This window comes from Cebus imitator, unplaced genomic scaffold (assembly GCF_001604975.1).
Source record: "Cebus imitator isolate Cc_AM_T3 unplaced genomic scaffold, Cebus_imitator-1.0 Scaffold366, whole genome shotgun sequence".
In the NCBI taxonomy this organism is placed as follows: domain Eukaryota; kingdom Metazoa; phylum Chordata; class Mammalia; order Primates; family Cebidae; genus Cebus; species Cebus imitator.
In genome coordinates, this window is record NW_016107681.1 from 1727228 (window position 1) to 1743940 (window position 16713).

The 16713-nt window shown below is 39.1% G+C and overlaps 1 protein-coding gene across 1 annotated transcript in view; it reads right to left on the reverse strand.

The window, feature by feature from the left end:
- Positions 1-2944: 2944 nt before the first annotated feature.
- TSPAN7 (tetraspanin 7) overlaps positions 2945-16713 on the reverse strand; it is a 124362-nt gene continuing 110593 nt past the window's right edge. Inside the window, exons 5-8 of the mRNA XM_017507008.2 lie at positions 16022-16177; positions 10545-10628; positions 4194-4269; positions 2945-3926 (exon numbers count right to left, since the gene is read on the reverse strand). Coding sequence (XP_017362497.1) covers positions 4201-4269; positions 10545-10628; positions 16022-16177 — 309 coding nt within the window. The 3' untranslated portion in view covers positions 2945-3926; positions 4194-4200. The remainder of the gene's footprint in view (positions 3927-4193; positions 4270-10544; positions 10629-16021; positions 16178-16713) is intronic.

Here is a 16713-nt window from a genome sequence, read left to right on the forward strand (position 1 = left end):
CTTGAATAAATAGGATAGACATGGAGCACAAGGTGAAAAAGGTAGGCTGAAGCCAGATTCTAGTACAGAGGTTCCCGCTCTGCCTGGACATTCGAATCAACTGGGGAGTTTTAAAAAAAAAAAAAAAAAAAAAAAAAAAAAAAAATCTCGGGCCAAACCTCAGCAATCTCTGTGCTGGGCTATGATTTATAATCTCAAAAATCTATTACCTAAGTTTTGTTCAAAGGCTTTTAACATTGACAATTAAATGTGTGCAAACAAGAAAACCTTTGTTTTATGTATTTTCTTACTTTAAACCTAAATTCCTAAGCCTGTCCCCCAATATTTTTTTCTGAGTCTGATTGCTAGGAAATGCTCCAACATTTTATTTCATTTTACTTTTTTTCTTTCGAGACAGGATTTTGTTCTGTCACCCAGGCTGAAGTACAGTGGCACCATCATTGCTCACTGCAGCCTCAACCTGGGCTCAAGTTATCCTCCTGCCTTAGCCTTCTGAGTAGCTCAGATTACAGGCATGAGACGCTGGGCCTGGCTCCTGGCATTTTTAATGACATGTTTTAATTATTTCCTCCTCCCAGCTGCAAATCTTTATATTTGTAGAAAATGTAAACTAATTGCATTAGATTAAGCACAATACAAATAAAAGGCAAAGCTCCTTCTAAAGTCAACCAACAAATAGTGAAAGCACTGTGGAATCAAACAGTGCTCTTGCTAGGAAGAAAGGAATAATTCAACATCTTGAATTATTTGTGTCATTTTTTTCTACCTCTAACCAGATGTATTGTTAATCCAGAACTCACTGTTCTTGAAAAGGCAAGTCTCAGGCTGGGAGAAAAGATTTGCAATACGTACATCCAAGAAAGGACTTGTATCCAGAATAGAGAAAGAATTCCTACAAAACAATAAAGACAACTGATTTTAAAATACACAAAAAACTTGAACATCTTACAAAAAGAGGAAATCAAAATGGTCAATGAAAAAATGAAAGTGTGAGGCACATTAAATCTAGATAACATTATGCACCTGTAGAATGTCTAAAATAAAACAGACTGAGAATATCAAGTGTTGGTGAGGGTGTGGAACAACTAGATCTTTTTTAGATTGCTGATGGGAGAATAAATTAGCATAACCACTTTGGGAAAACGTTAGGTAGTACTTCCTAATGCTAAACTTACCTTACTTCCGACCAATCCTACAAGTGTATTTATGTCCACCAAAAAGCATACACCATAATGCTCATTGTAGCTCTATGATAGTAGCCAGAACCTAACAAAACAATTAAAAATAAAAAAAAACCCCAAATGTCCAGAATGGGTATACTGTGCTATATTTGCACAATGTAATCCTTTACCACAATGAAGACAAGACTATGTTTACATACATCATGTAACTAACTCTTGCAGACACAATGTTGAGTGAAAGAAGGTACATGAAGCAGTCCACACTGTGATTCTATTTATATGAAGTTGAAGAAGAGACATAACTAAAATATGGGAATATAATTCAGATTAGTGGTACTCCTGGGCAGGGTTGAGGGGATGGTGAGAGAGCTGTAGTTACTGACTGAAAATGGACACAAGGGAACCTTCAAGGGTACTGAAATATTCTGTATATAATCTGGGCAGTTGTTTATACTGGTTTGTACATATGTGCAAGTTGAACTTGTACACTTATTTTGTGTTCTTTACTATAAGTAATCATTATATCTCAGCAAAGGGGGCTGGAGGATAATAAAAAGAAAACAAAAAATTGTTTCAATTTCTGTCTTTTAAGTTTCCTTTGAAGGAGGAAAGGACATTGCAAACAAGTCATTCAGAGTTGAAACATGAACACTTGATAGTTTTAAAGTAAAATCAACCTTGGTCCAAATGTTTCACATTAAAAGTATGTTATTCTGAGATCTGAATTTAGTTTAGAAAGCATATAGATTTCTTACCAAAGTATACCAATAAACACATAGTTTGCAAAAAGATGAACCACGGGTTGAGCTCTATTTAGGATTTTAAAGAAAAGCTTAATTTCAATATATAATGAAATAGAAATTAGAAACTGAACTGTCAAAAAATTTTGAGCTACATATGTTTCCAGAGAAGAGCTCTCCTTTATTCACTAAATTGCTGACCTTTTGAAGAGGGTCCAACTGAAGGTTTAAGCAGTGTCCTTTGTCAATGTTGTAGTAGGGTTTACTCTATACAAGGTTCAGGCTAATAAATGCATACAGTTAGAAAGCCATCTCCATTATAATTACAGGTTGTACAATAGAGAAGAGGGAGCCTTTTAGATCTACTCATTTGGTAACAGATCAATTTATGCTTTTACTAGGTTTTTGTTTTTTGGATGACTCATCAAGAAGGAAAAAATTGATTGTAAATAATATACTGCACCTATTGGTAAAATGCTCTTTAAATCAAGTGAAAGCATTCCAAAATTCAGTACAAACTGGGGCGCTGCGATGGCTAAATCATAGGATGTAATCTCTTCTCTAGATTGCGTTTATTCGATCCAACCCAGAAAACAAAGAGGAAAGGGAAGAATATATGCTCATTAGAAATGATGAAGGGAAGAATAGAGGCTCATTTCCTTTTTTAAGAAATGAAATCCAGATTTTAAAAACTCAGCTGAAATCTTTGTATTTATTTCATGAATTTCAGGCCCAAGAATTTCAGAGGCCTGAAATGATATGAAGGCTCTATTTCTGCAGACAACAATGTATTCTGTTCATGATAAATGGTTAAAGTTTCTGAAGTGTCCATACAATAATTTTAAAAATCTAACCCTTTAGCTTCTCTGCTGCCTGATGCTATTTTGGTGGGGTAGGAGCACACATGGAGAGGTGTGTCAGTGTGTGTGAGGTCCACCTGCCTGCAATGTCCTGAAGAGCAAGATGGAATAGAAATGTGTTTAAAGACTTTCGTAAGAACCAAAAAACAGAACCAGAACGTAGTTGTTTGTAATTGCTCTATTTATTAATACATATATCACAAATGTTCACAATATCAATGCATTCTTGTTGGCATGCTAGACAGAGGCATTATTTTTGAAGATCTTTTAAAAATATTTTGACTTGTTCCCCCTTCACACTCATTTTTAAATTGATCTGATGAGGTCCTCGATGTCTATAATGTCAATGCAAGAAAAAAGTACAGAGAGAAGTAGTAAAATAACACAATAGCAATTAACTGGGGAAAAACAAAATATCATGGCCTTCACAAGAAGCAACAACACAGTTTTGTAACAGGATTATACAGGTTTCAACTGAGAGGCAAAGATGCACTAAACTGCCTACACATACCCAGGTATGTAACAAGCAAGGAGACCACCTAAAGCTCAGTTTCCTTCATGCATGACACATGCTTTTTTTCTCCTCACGGACAACTACCGATGTGTTTCTTTACATGTCTTAGGCAGCCTGAAGAAGGTAGGAAAGCCTTAGTAGAGGGAAAATCAAACCAAATGAGATTAAGTCAAAAGAACAGATAACTATCGTCTGCTTATCTACTTAAAGGTGTGTGGCATTTACCACAGTGAGGAGCTAACAGGAGCCTCCCACACTACATGCAGGGTCCAAAGGGGCCAGCGATGGTGTGATAACCAGTCACCGATGATGAGTTGCAGTTGGACCAAGTACAGATGGAGGGGCTGGCCCATGCAGGGCCTCAGGGTGAGGTTCACTAGGACTAGCTGCAGGGGGACCTGGCTACACTCTGTGGCACAACAGGGCTTCACAAAATGGACACTACACGTGACATGGGCTAAAAGGTAGAGTAGAGACTGGGTAGGAGTGTCAGTTGCACGTGGGGGGCTAAGGGATAGGAGGAGCAGGGCAGGTGTATTATGTACTGTGCTCTAACATTCTTTGGAAGTCTTTCAAAGATTGATGTAGTTCCTTTTTAAAACAGGTCTCTTATTCCGTTGTTCTTGAAAGACTAAGAGAGAAATTAAAACATGTCAGTGATTCACCAATAATAAGGACTTGAAAAGAAAGGTAACAAGCTGAAAAAAGCATTTCCACATTTTTCACAAAAGAACCAATTATACCTCCTTCCCACAACCACGGAAATGAGATTTCCGCACACGGACGAGTGCTGCCAGGATCAGGTGCTCAATGGCCAGGCAGTACTCCTGCACATTTGAAGGGTAGTATGTGTCCCAATTTTGTGTCCCAAAATTAAACACTCCCCACTGCCACCTACCTCCTCCTTACACCATCTCATACTGATTGGCCGTGATGAACCGGGACAGACAGCAGGCCAGCAGCATGCCAATCAACTGTTGCCAGGGAGAAAAACAAAAATGAGACTCTCAAGTCACTGAACCACATCTTTCTTTTAATTTTTAATTGATAATTTTATATGTTTATGGGATATAATGTGATTTTTGATATATGTGTATCACTAGACATAATTGTTTTTAAGAAGTTTCTGTATGTAAATAGGGAAAGGGCCCTAGAGCAAAAGATAAAACCTGATTTCAACCATGGGATCTCAGCTGTTGGGAGTCTAACTGCAGGGTCAACTGGAGGTTCTCAAACTGGCCATCATGTTCCAGCTGTAGCTCACTCTGGCCATTGAAGAACAACTTTTGACACTTAAGGCTATTAAAATTTATTCATGTTATGAGAGCAATAAAAAAATAAGAAACACAGATTTAGTGATATATTAACTAAAAGGCTAAAATTTAATTCAAAGCTATAGCACATGCATTTAGAAGATTTCTCAGCATACTATAATATCCCAGTGATACCCGGCTGACAAAATAATAGTTCTTTCCTTGAGGCAAGAATAGAGACACTATTCTTGACCAGGTACATTCACCAGTGAGGTAAGAAAGCCATGGCTTGTGAAAAGGTAGGAGGGGATAGGGGAAAGTGGAGTTTTATATTCTGTCTCTCAACCATGTAGACATCTTAGGCCTAAAGTGGGCTCATCTACACCCAGGGCCCACCTCCTAGTTTTTTAGGGGCCTCAGGACAACCAATGACATAGTACCTCCACCTCCTCAGAAGATTCTAGTCCTCCACTTGTCTTTGTGCCTTGATCTAAACTATGGCACAAGTAAATCTAATAAAGATGGCTGTGATACTCTCAAGACACCCTTAAGCACATCTTGTTCTGTTCATTAGAAAATTCCCACTCATGAATCTGGAGGATCAGCATTCTTTGGAGAGGGGCCAATTGTGCACTTGTGTTTAGAGGCTGCTTTCTCTTGGCCAGTGTAGTCCCTTCTCCTTAGACAACAAGGCACGTTTTGCTGGATAAGGGGTGGGAATAACCTGTGTCACTAAAAGTGTGACCCCAGGACCAAGAGCATCATAATCACCTAGGACCTTTTTAGAAATGCACATTCTCAGATCTCACCCCAGACCTGCTGAATTAGATACTCTGGGGGGTGGGGCCCAGCAACTGGTGTTTTAACAACCATTCCAGGGCAGGGAACTGCTCATCCAATCTACCTAGTCACCCATATCTTTCAGGTGAAATACCTGCTGCCACTTCAGGTCCCACTGTTGGTCACAGAAACACCTGAACTCAATTTTCCTGGCTCTTAACCTACCCGTGCAGGTTCCAGTTCTCATCTCTTATCTTCCTTTTTCAAATTAAAACTGTGCTGTGAAATATGCAAACTATAACCTCTTTCAGGTAAGGAAACATCATCATCTTATTGGACTCGTCCTATCTTCTACCAAGGCTCTGGCCAACATCATTTGGTGCCATAAAATACAAAGTCTCATGCACTTACTGCCAAGTGGCTGAAGGTACCATGACTGTAACCTCCAGAATATTCTGCCAAATGAGAAACTAAAATATGAGTGTAACAACCTTGAACCTCATAGCTTGTCTCTGTTTGTTAGAACTTCCATTTTCCAGGATCAACACCAGAACACACTTGATAATGTCAAAAATCAAATAAGTGTCAGAGTTAAATAACACATTGGGGTAGAACAAATTACAGTCATCCCTTAGTATCTGCTGGAGATTGGTTCCAGGACCTCATGAGGATAGGAAAATCCTAGGATGCTCAAGTCTCTGATACAAAATGGTGTAATATTTGCATATAACCGATGCATATCCTCCTTTATACTTTAAATCATCTCAAGATTACTCATAATACCTAATACAATGTAAATGCTATATAAATAGTTGCTATACTATATTGTTTTTATTTGTATTATTTTTTGTCATATTGTTATTTTCAATCCATAGCTGGTTGAATCCATGGATACAGAACCTGAAGATATGGAGGGCTGACTGCAGATATGGAGGGCTGACCGTATTGAATATCCAGGCTGGAGAGCAGTCGTGCAACCTTGGCTCACTGCAATCTCTGCCTCCCAGGTTGAAGCAATTCTCCTACCTCAGCCTCCTGAGTAGCTGGGATTACAGGCATGCACCACCACACTCAGCTAATTTCTGTATTTTTAGTAGAGATGGGGTTTTGCCATGTTGACCAGGCCTGATATGTCTACATTTGTCAGCTGGGTATGGCTGGGATATGGGCTCAAATGATCTGCCTGTTTGAGCCTCCCAAAGTGCTGGGATTACAGGCATGAGCCACTGCACTTAGCCTGTATTGAATCCATACCTTAAACTGTACAATATTACAATCTCAGTTTTCCAGATAAGAAAATTGAGGGTTGTGAGAGGTTAAAGAATACACCCCAAGCTACACAGGTAATTCTCAGAGCTTGGGCTGTACCCTCTTCTCCTATCTAAGTATAGCCCCAGCCGTGTCCTGCCCTCTACATAGAAAAGGTAAACAGGTCTTCTCAAGGGCCCTCAAAAAGAAAAGAATGACTGGCATATAATGAATCATCTTAGCAGCATTTTGACCCTGAAGGAGGCCAGACAGGAGGGTGAGGATCTGAAAATGTATGGGTAGGAATAGGACCTGTGTTTTCTTACGAGTACCTTTTCCCTTTGAATTTCACAGACTTAAGTCTTTTTGTTATAAAAGAACAAAACGAATTCCCTTCAGGTGCTATCAGAGGCAGGAACAAGGATGATCTCTGGCCTTAAAAGTTAATACAGCAGGCCAAGTAAAGAGGTCAGAATTATAATCCTGGATCTATAGTAACTGCCCAACTTCAAGCAAGTCACTCAACCCTCCCCTTCTGGAAAACAGCTCTACTTTCTTTACTCAGGACTATAATATTATATGATATGGGGAATTAATCCAGCCCAACAGGTTCTAAGTCTAGCAAAGTCCTGGGTCTATTTACCTTAGACACAGAAGCACTAAATACAGAGGTCCAGAGGACACCCCATTTCCCCACTGCATTCACACATGCCTATGTACATATACACAATGCCACAAATTGAACAATAAACATGTCCATGCCCAGGCATCCCATGGCTTTTGGCTTCCAGGCCATATTGGGGGTGGGGATAGGACAGGGGTGATGTGCGTACATGCTCTGTCTCTCTCTCTCTCTCCCCAAGCCCTCGAGTGAAAGAGTAGTTGCCACAGATGAAGTACCCGACTAAACACACTCAACCTCCTGCTATAAATTTACAGGCAGCAGACCCTGCCCATCAAGTCCAGACAAATGAGGTTTAGCTTGAGAGGACAAAGGCAATGGAAGTTTATAGAGAGAAGTGTTCAATGCTTGACACAACCCTGCTGCTGTCCAAAAACAGCACTCAAGAGCTTTCAATTAGCTAAGTTAGCTAACAGGGGCAAAGTTCCTGCACAGTCTATTAAAAGGCTAGACCCAGCTTAGTTTTCCTAATACTTTATACCACCTTTAATCTCTGAGACAATAGATGTGCATGACCAGTTTCTTCCAACAGATGATAGAATAGAGGTCACAAGAGCAAGCAAAGCAAAAGGCAAGAAAAAGGTCAAGGGCAAGCCAACGAAAGGCAGGGTGAGGGGAGAGAGAGCTCTGTTTTTTCCTACCTACTTTGTCCTCTCTGTGGTCTCTACTTAGTAGAGCCTTCTTTATTATAGGAAGGCTAAGGAATAGGGCAACACAATTGGTTATCAATATCAGCCAACATTTGCTAAATTTTACTATGACATTGGCTCTAAAATTTCTGAACACATGTAGCTAAAGGTCTGGTTCCAGGTCACTGACCAGGATCAATAGGGCTGGTTCTTTGTGAACAGGCATCTGGTAAACGGCCACCATTGTCCCCAGGTTGCCTCGAATTTATGGACGTCTGGAAGCCAACTTCAACTTTCAGGAACCCTGAGTTTTATGGCACCATAAATAGCTGCAGTTCTTGGTGCATCTGGCTGGTAAATGCCAGCAACAGCCATCCCTCTCCTTGCCGGAACCTGGGAGAAGATCTCAAGTCTCCACCCTGCTGGTCCTGCCTGGCCACATGGGTGAACAGTACTGGCACTGTGGTGTGATGCCACTGGGCTTTGTGTTTTATTACCCCAACAACTATGTGGTACCTTGATGAGACCTAAACTCACTGCAGATAGTTTCGGAGTTGAGGTTCCTTAAGGCCAAAGCCCCTCGTACTGCCCTAGATGGTCACAGGGCATATTCAACAATTCATGAATCACAGATTTCTTTAAGGTAGCACAGAGAGATTAATGCTTATCAGGCCAGATAACTATTTGTCTAATCATAAATTTCTTCACTGGAATGTGTGAGAGAAGAGTGGAAGAGAGGTGTTAATCAGATTCATTACTTGGAGAAGGATTCATTTGATTTATCTCATTAATGAAAATAGGATCCTCCTGATACCACACATACACTTATGGCCACATGGAAATATTCTTGGATGGTAAGGTGTTTCATTCATGAGATTCCAGATTCTTTGAGGCTCTCTTCTCCTCATGTACAATATCAGCATAATATCCCTTTATTTTTTTCCTCAGATGGGACAGGCCTCCTCAATGCCAAACACAAGACTACCCTTTTGATGTTAACAATGTGATGCTACACATACATGTGTTAAGTAAACAGGATGTTCAAGGCTGTCAAGTGCATCCTGCACATTTGCATCAGTCACCAGGGTTTGGGGATCCTCTAAAATGTCCCTCAGTCATTAGACTGATGTTACTGAGTATTATTATTGAAATATTATAGCCACTAGAAAAAATTTTAGAGTAGCAATTGCTTTTCAAATGTCTCTGGAGACTGAGTTAATTTGCATTGTTTGTGACCCCACTCTGGTTTGTCTGTGTGTTGGAGTGTTGAAAGCTTAATTCACTTCATGAGCTGTAAAATAAAAAGAAAAAATAATGAAGCATGGTAAAAGATAATTTTGAAATTGCAACAAGAAACACACTTGTGCTGGCTGAGCCCACATGCTCTTGTGAGATAAAATGTCACACAGGTATTGTAACTGCTTAAGAAGAAAAGCTCTTCTACCTCTCTAAGGCTGTCTACTTATAAAAAGTAAACCATCAGACTAAAGTTCTATTCCTTAATCTAAGTGAGGGTTACACAGCTATGTTCATTTTGTGGTAACTTATTAGCTGTAAACATAATTTATGCACTTTTCTGTATATTTCACATTTCAACTAGAAAGTTTTAGGAACAAACTGGAATAAAATTAAAGTTCATTGGCATTGCTAAGCCAGAGGGCCAGAGATACAGATGGGTGGGGAAAAGTAATTCGAGTCTGAGATAGCCTATGCAGAAATTAGAGTTGTGGTTTGTTGTAGACACCAGGTCCTGAATAAAAAGAAATTTTAAAAAATGAAATGAGAGCTGTGGAGACATTACTCAGACAACATTAATTGGGCTTTGTTTGAAAAATGACCTGTTGCTCTTAACAAAGTCTGAGTTAAACCATAAACAAAGTTTGCTTTTGGTTGTTAACTATACATGTCGATTCTTCTACCCAAAGCAACATTTTAGCAAGGATATATCATTTGTCTGGGAGATCAGAAGCCTGTGGGACCATGCCCTGCCTGGTGGAGGTGGGCTACATTTTAGATTTAGCTTAATCTTGTTCTATCCTCAAGTGTGTGTGGTTTACTTAATTGGCATAGTACTTCTCCCATTGATTTTTAGACAGTAGGTAGAGATAAAGGGATATAAAATTTAATACACAAAATTTGGTTTCCTCTTAAGAAACCAAATAAGCATAGTCAAACCTCTTACAGTCAAAGCTAGAGATTAAAATAATGATCACAAGCTGAAGTTTGTTAAATTTAGGCTTTCTTTAAAGGGAATGATATCATCCATAATACACAGGAATTAGCAAAAAAGGGTCAGATCAATCAGGAAAAAAGCTTCCCCCAAATCCAGATCAGCCATTTGATGTTTTGCATTGTTTATGCTCCAATTATGCCAGCACGTTATTCAGTGAACCTCCATTTGACCTATAGAAGTAGCCAGTTGTTTATCTGGAGCCAGTCATTAGTTGAACTGTAACCGATATTCCCTTGATGACAAAACTTCATTTGAGTTGAAAAAGAAAAATCAATAAACAGATCACCTGAGGACTAATGAGCAAGGCGCTTTGACCCCATCTATCAGCTTTTCCCAAAGTACAGGAAGGCAGGCTGAGAATCTGGAGGCCAGGGAGGGAGGCAGAGGAAAGGCTAGACAGGCTCTGCACAATTATGTAGGCTACCTGGGAGAATGCGATTCCAAACGCCACTCCAGCGATGATTCCCATGTTAGTCTCCATGAAACTAGTTACCAGATCATAACAACCCTGAAAAAAGAAAAACACTGTCTTGGAGACATGTTTTGACTCAGGCTAAGCTTTTTACTCAAGCTATGTGTACTGCAAACACTCCCAACACACAGTTCAACCTCAATTCAGCAAATATAATTGCAACTCACTCTAGGGATTTATTAGCATTCTTTTCAAACTTAAAAAAATAAGAAAAAATTTTAAACATACACAAAAGTGTAGAGACACATGACCCTTCCCCTAACATCACAAATTAATATTTGGTCAATCTTGTTTCATTTGAGCCTCCCCAACTCCCATTCCATTTAAAGCCAATCCCAGACACAATTTCATCGACAAATGTTTCCGTAGTAGGACTAAATTTAGCAAGAAATCTGTAAGATCTATGAAGCAAACACGATAGAGATAAAGAAGTAGGCTTGAAAAGATGAAAAGACATTCTGCATCCTTGAACAGGAAATCTCAGCATCATAAACATAGTTACTAGCATTTTGACGATGAATGACAAAACCTGAATAAACAAACTGAAATCATCTAGCTAGAGGGAAGTGTTTGGATATCTGCCAACTTTATGGAGTTTTAGGGTTCTTCCTTATGAGACCATTAGAATTTTTTAAATAGGGAAAATTTATGTTCTAGGGTCATCTTTCCCAGAAAGAGAGAGAGTATTTTAAGTATATTTATTTAAACTGGCAAAATCAGCCTAGAGTCTTTATTCAGCTAGGAAGACATGGTCTTTTTCCAGCTTTCCGGAAAAGGGCTTCAACTTAAGTGTATAAAGTACGTAAAAAATAAAGACATTAATATAATAAACAGGTTAAGGCTGGTTCTTGTTTATCAAGAATGGCACACCAAGTTTTAATAACATTTGAAGAACAACAACAAAAAAAACCCAACCATGTTTCCCCTTTTAAAGTTCAAATTTAACAATTTAACATTTCTTATAGCTTGTAAAAAATTATACCCATGCTGTGTCTTCTATTAAGTGATAATTATATATATTCGTAGTCTGCTTGCAGAAAAAAAAGGTGCATTAACTTAGAAGTAGTGCTTCGAGACATGTTGTCTTTTGTTACTTAAGTTCAGGGGTACATGTGCAAGTTTGTTATATAGGTAAACTTGTGTCGTGGGGGTTTGTTGTACAGATTATTTTGTCACCCAAGTATTAAGCCTAGTACCCATTAGTTATTTTTCCTTATCTTCCCCCTCCTCCCACTCTCTACCCTCCTATAGGACCCAGTGTATACTGTTCCCTTTGTGTGACACATGTTTTCAATGCAATTGACAAACTATACTCCTTAGTTATCTGAGGCAAATTTGAAGGCCAGGGTGGGAGTGGGAAAGGAAATACATTATCACTCATGGGGAGTTTTGAAATTTGATTCCCCAAAGTAGAAGCTTGCTGATTTCACTTTTACTAGTAACATTATATATCACACTATTTTTTTCTTTCTTTTTCTCTTTTTTCTTTTTTTTAACTGAGACAGTCTTGCTCTGTCACCCAGGCTGGAGTACAGTGGCGTGACCTCAGCTCACTGCAACCTCCGCCTCCAGGGTTCAAGTGATTATCCTGCCTCAGCCTCCTGAATAGCTGGGATTACAGGTGTGTGCCACCACGTCTGGCTAATTTTTGTATTTTTAGTACAGACGGGGTTTCACCACATTGGCCAGGTTGGTCTCGAGCTCCTGACTTCAGGTGATCCGCCCATCTTGGCTTCCCAAAGTGCTGGGATTACAAGAATGAGCCACCATGCCCAGCCTCACACTGTTTTTCAAAAGGTAGTAGAAGGGAGAAGAGTTCGGGTTAGGAATAAGACAAAATGGAGAGAGATGTGGATTTTCTAACACTTTCCCAAAATGTAGCAGCTAAGACAGCCGTTTGCCAGGCTGGCCATCATTACTATATCTTCTCTCTGCAGTGACGATGGGGCTAAGAAATGAGGTCCAGATCAGCACCAGTGTTAGGTTAGCTCAAAATACAGAAACACAAGCCTGATAATACAACCCAGAGAAGCAAAATGAGCTATTTTCTTATTCTGGAAAATAGTTTGGAATAGATTTGTTTTTTTTCTGCACACTTCAATTCTACACTTCAGCTGAATATATTTTCTAAAGTATGATTTCTACTCCACTCTAGAAGATTTTAGATTTGATCACATTATTTTTGGTAAGGCCACTCCAACCAGTAGGAGAAACCAGAAAAAGGAAATGACTGACTGGCATTAGTACAGCCGTGCCAAAATAGTTCTTTCTACACTTTGATCCTCAATGTATGGTTCTTGAAAGAGCAGTATTTCACCACCTAGGAACTTGTTAGAAGTGCAGAATTGGAGGTCCCACCCTAGACCTACTGAATCAGAATCTGCCAAATCCATGGGTTATTCCTTTTGACATATTTTTAATGAATTTTAACCAGATACCCAGATGCTTCACATGCCCATTAAAGGGTGAGAAGCACTCTTCTGTAACAAATGTTTTCTCATTATTTTTTACTCCAAATAAGAAAGCAGGTTAATGAATCATATCAGTAATAGGGTTACTTAAAATGAGAAGATAAAAGTTACTTCATTTTTTTTTGTTTTTATTTAAACAATAAGAGACCAATGTCAAAATAAATGTTTTCCATCTCTGAATTTTTCTGTTATTTACTGCATGGACCCCAAAGTTCATTTTCCAGGTGTCAGCACAGATCTGCCTACTGTAGGAGCTGCTTTAATACTACAACCACTGGCCATGTTTGCATTCAACCTTAAATTCTTCCCTAAACTATGGTCTTATCTACTCACAACAATCTCTCATAATTTCCTAATATGAAAGTCTAGTTGTCAGGTGTGAGATAAATCTACACAGACCTGCTAAGTATCCTAGGAGATAATCAGAACAGTTCATGTGCTCGCCCTCTCAGCAGGTCTAAATCAACAATCACCAATGGAAAACATCTGCAAGTGGCAGGCTTTAACTACTAGGAGTAGAAGGCTAGTCCCAGAGAGGTTATGGGAAAAGGTATCTCTGTAGCTGCCAAGCAGAATAACTCTATTTCTCTTGCTCTTAGAAACTGTCAAACAATTCCTATGAAGTAGGATTTCAGCCAATGCTATGAGCCAACTGAGCCTGCAGACATTTCATCATCCTGCTAGCAAAACCAAAATAAAACCTGTCCCCAAATCCAAGCAATAAATATCCTATTTAACTGTTCATACTTTCTTCCTATTCTCTCTCAGTTATCTGTACAAGACAGGTCTCTCGGGCTTCCTGGTAAGAGCCAAGTACCATCTTTCTGTGCTATCAGAGTACAGGGTTCAAGACACCAAAGGATCTACAGGGATGAGCCATTTATTCTAAATCACAGGATTCCATATAACTAGAATGTGCCAGTAATTAAGCCTCCTAGGGGAAGGAATCACTGGGAGGAGAGGTAACATTTATGAGCATCTACTATTACCCCATTCCCGTCTCTCACCTTTTATAGGTTAGGTGTCTGATATTTAGCAAGGAGAAGTTATTTGTCTCATAAGTTCGGGTGGGCATTAAATAAGAATGTCTAATGAAACTCGGTAGACAAATTTTAGTTTTCATTCACTTTTTTCCTCGGAGGGGACCAGGTTGGAGGCTATAAGGTAAGTAAGAGAGAAGTTAAGCAGATCTTCTAAGTATTTGAGGTGGCCAGGAAAATATAAAGTTGGATTGTAGTAGAGAGATGGAAAGTGAGGTCAATGTGTAAGTTTATCAATGAAATGAAAAAATGCTACCCTATCTCTCTTTCTGGAAATAACTGTAAGGATTATAGATGCACAATAGGATATGTCTCCAAACTTGTTTTTAGATACTAACAAAAGATCCTCCCTATAAGAAAATCCTGCATAATTTCAATAAAAGACTCCATGTGATGTAGAAGACAGATTTTACCACCATCATTTATATTACAGTTAACATGTATCACATCTGTGCCATAACCTGTGCCAGGCACTGTGCTTTTGATACTTTACCTCATTAAATCTTCAAATCAAGCCCAAGGAGCATTTGCTATTATTATTCCCACTTTACAGATGAGAAAAGCAAGACTGAGAAAAGTTAAGTAACTTGACCGAGATCATATAACCAACAAGTGGCTGAATCAGAATTTCTACTGGAGCCTGACACCAGACCCTGTGCTCCTGACTGCTGGATTCTCAATTTTCACAAAAGAAGAGGAAGTCTGAGTGGGGAAAAAAAAAGACTTGGGTACTGCTTTCATGAACGACCTTCTTAGGCTCTGTTATATCAACTATCTCACTGCCATAGAGCACTTCTTGCCTTCCATAAATTGGAGTGTCTACCACATGCCAAGTATGCTTAGCACTTCATAAAATGGAAGCATAATGACATATATGGGTGCTCAGTGGGGATGTCCATGAAGAAGCCAGAAGTTACCTTATTAACTAGTAAGAGATGAAGGAAGCCTCAATGTTTGGATCCATAAGAAAATTCCAATAGAAATAGATGTACTTTTAACTTAGACAAGAAGCTGTAAGTACTGAATCTTACTATATTTTCTCTGAATTATTCAGTAGTTGGTACAGATTACGTAGAGTTTTGAAGGCATCATAAGAACAAAATTTTATCTTAGCAAGAAAAGATTTACCCCATGACTGAATAACAGAAAGTAAACATAATAGTAGGTTTTTTCCTCCCTTTTGTTTACCAAAATGTCTTTTATATATGGTATTTCTCTAAACATTTAAGAATGTAGATAGTCTTCACATGCAGTTACATCATGTCTTCATTTTATTCTCTGTAAAGTGGAATACAGAATTGATTTTCCTCTTCTCTATTAACACTTAATTTCCCTCATTTCCACTATGTACTAACTTTTAAATTTCATTTAGTCCTCTTTTTCCTTTTCTCTGATTTCTTTGGGAGTCAGGAGGTTGACTGTGAGTTGAATCCGAGTTGCTGATTTCTTTTCCTATGGCAGTGAACTCCCTAAAATAAAGGCCACCCTCCTAGCAGTAGATGCTGTCTGTCAACTCTACTGCCCTCTTGCTGCCAAAGTATGACACCCAGCTGCAAACAATTTCATGTTTAGATGGCATATTAAGCAGAAGACGGACACCCAAAAGAAGAAAGCCAACATTCGCTGTCTGACATAAGCATCAGGGTGAACAGAAACCACTTGCTAAACCTTCCTAACTATCCCTGGTAGATCCTTGCTATGGGAGACAAAGACAAGGCTGATCTGAGTTACTCACAGCTTTTTCTTTTAGAAGTGAGCAGGCTCAAGTGCCTCTCCCAGGCAATCAAGGAACCACAAAGTAAGATTCTCTTTTCCTTGACTCCCATTTCAAATCTATTTGCCAAAATTTCAACAGAAACAAAAAAGTCCTCCCAAACATTCACCAGTGGTCCAATCAGGGCTGGGAGAAAGCAGGTACCTTCTGGTTAACTTTAGTGGCGGCCACAGTCAGATTGTGTAGATCCTGGGGATTACAATCGGTTTCATTCATGCAGCAGCTGGGGGGGATGCCATGCTCCAGGAAGTAGGGGCTGGTGCTCCAGTTGGTGTAGTTCTGCACGCCACAGCAGCTCAGCTATTAACAGGGAAAGGAAAAGAATTAAAAAGTAGCAGATCAAAGACGATGTGGTCTCCTCAATCACTGCCTTATAACTTTTACAAGAGAAATACGCGCTAAAGCCTAAGACAACATGTGCAGCTTTGGTGAGTCAAGATGAATGGAAGTTCCAGTAACTATTCTACTCATATTGATGCTTATTTGATCTCCAAAAATGAAGTTCTAGATTATATACTGCATTGGCTTTCGTATCACCTCCACAAAGCAAAGCAGTGCTTTGGTGTCCAACTCACAATCCCCTATTGATATAGATGTATTCATCCACTAAATCAGGACTGTTGGGTGATTGGTCAATTGAGGCAAATACAGTTTCAAAAAACTCTCCACTGGGATCTCTACTAATAAGTAAATAGTTCTTCTTTTTAAATTTTTTTATTAAATGCACATACAGAAAGGGAGAGCTGATGTTGGTAAACTATAGCCCAGGAACTGCCTGTTTCTGTAAATAAAGTTTTACTGGGACACAGCCACAACTATGTGTTCACATACTATCG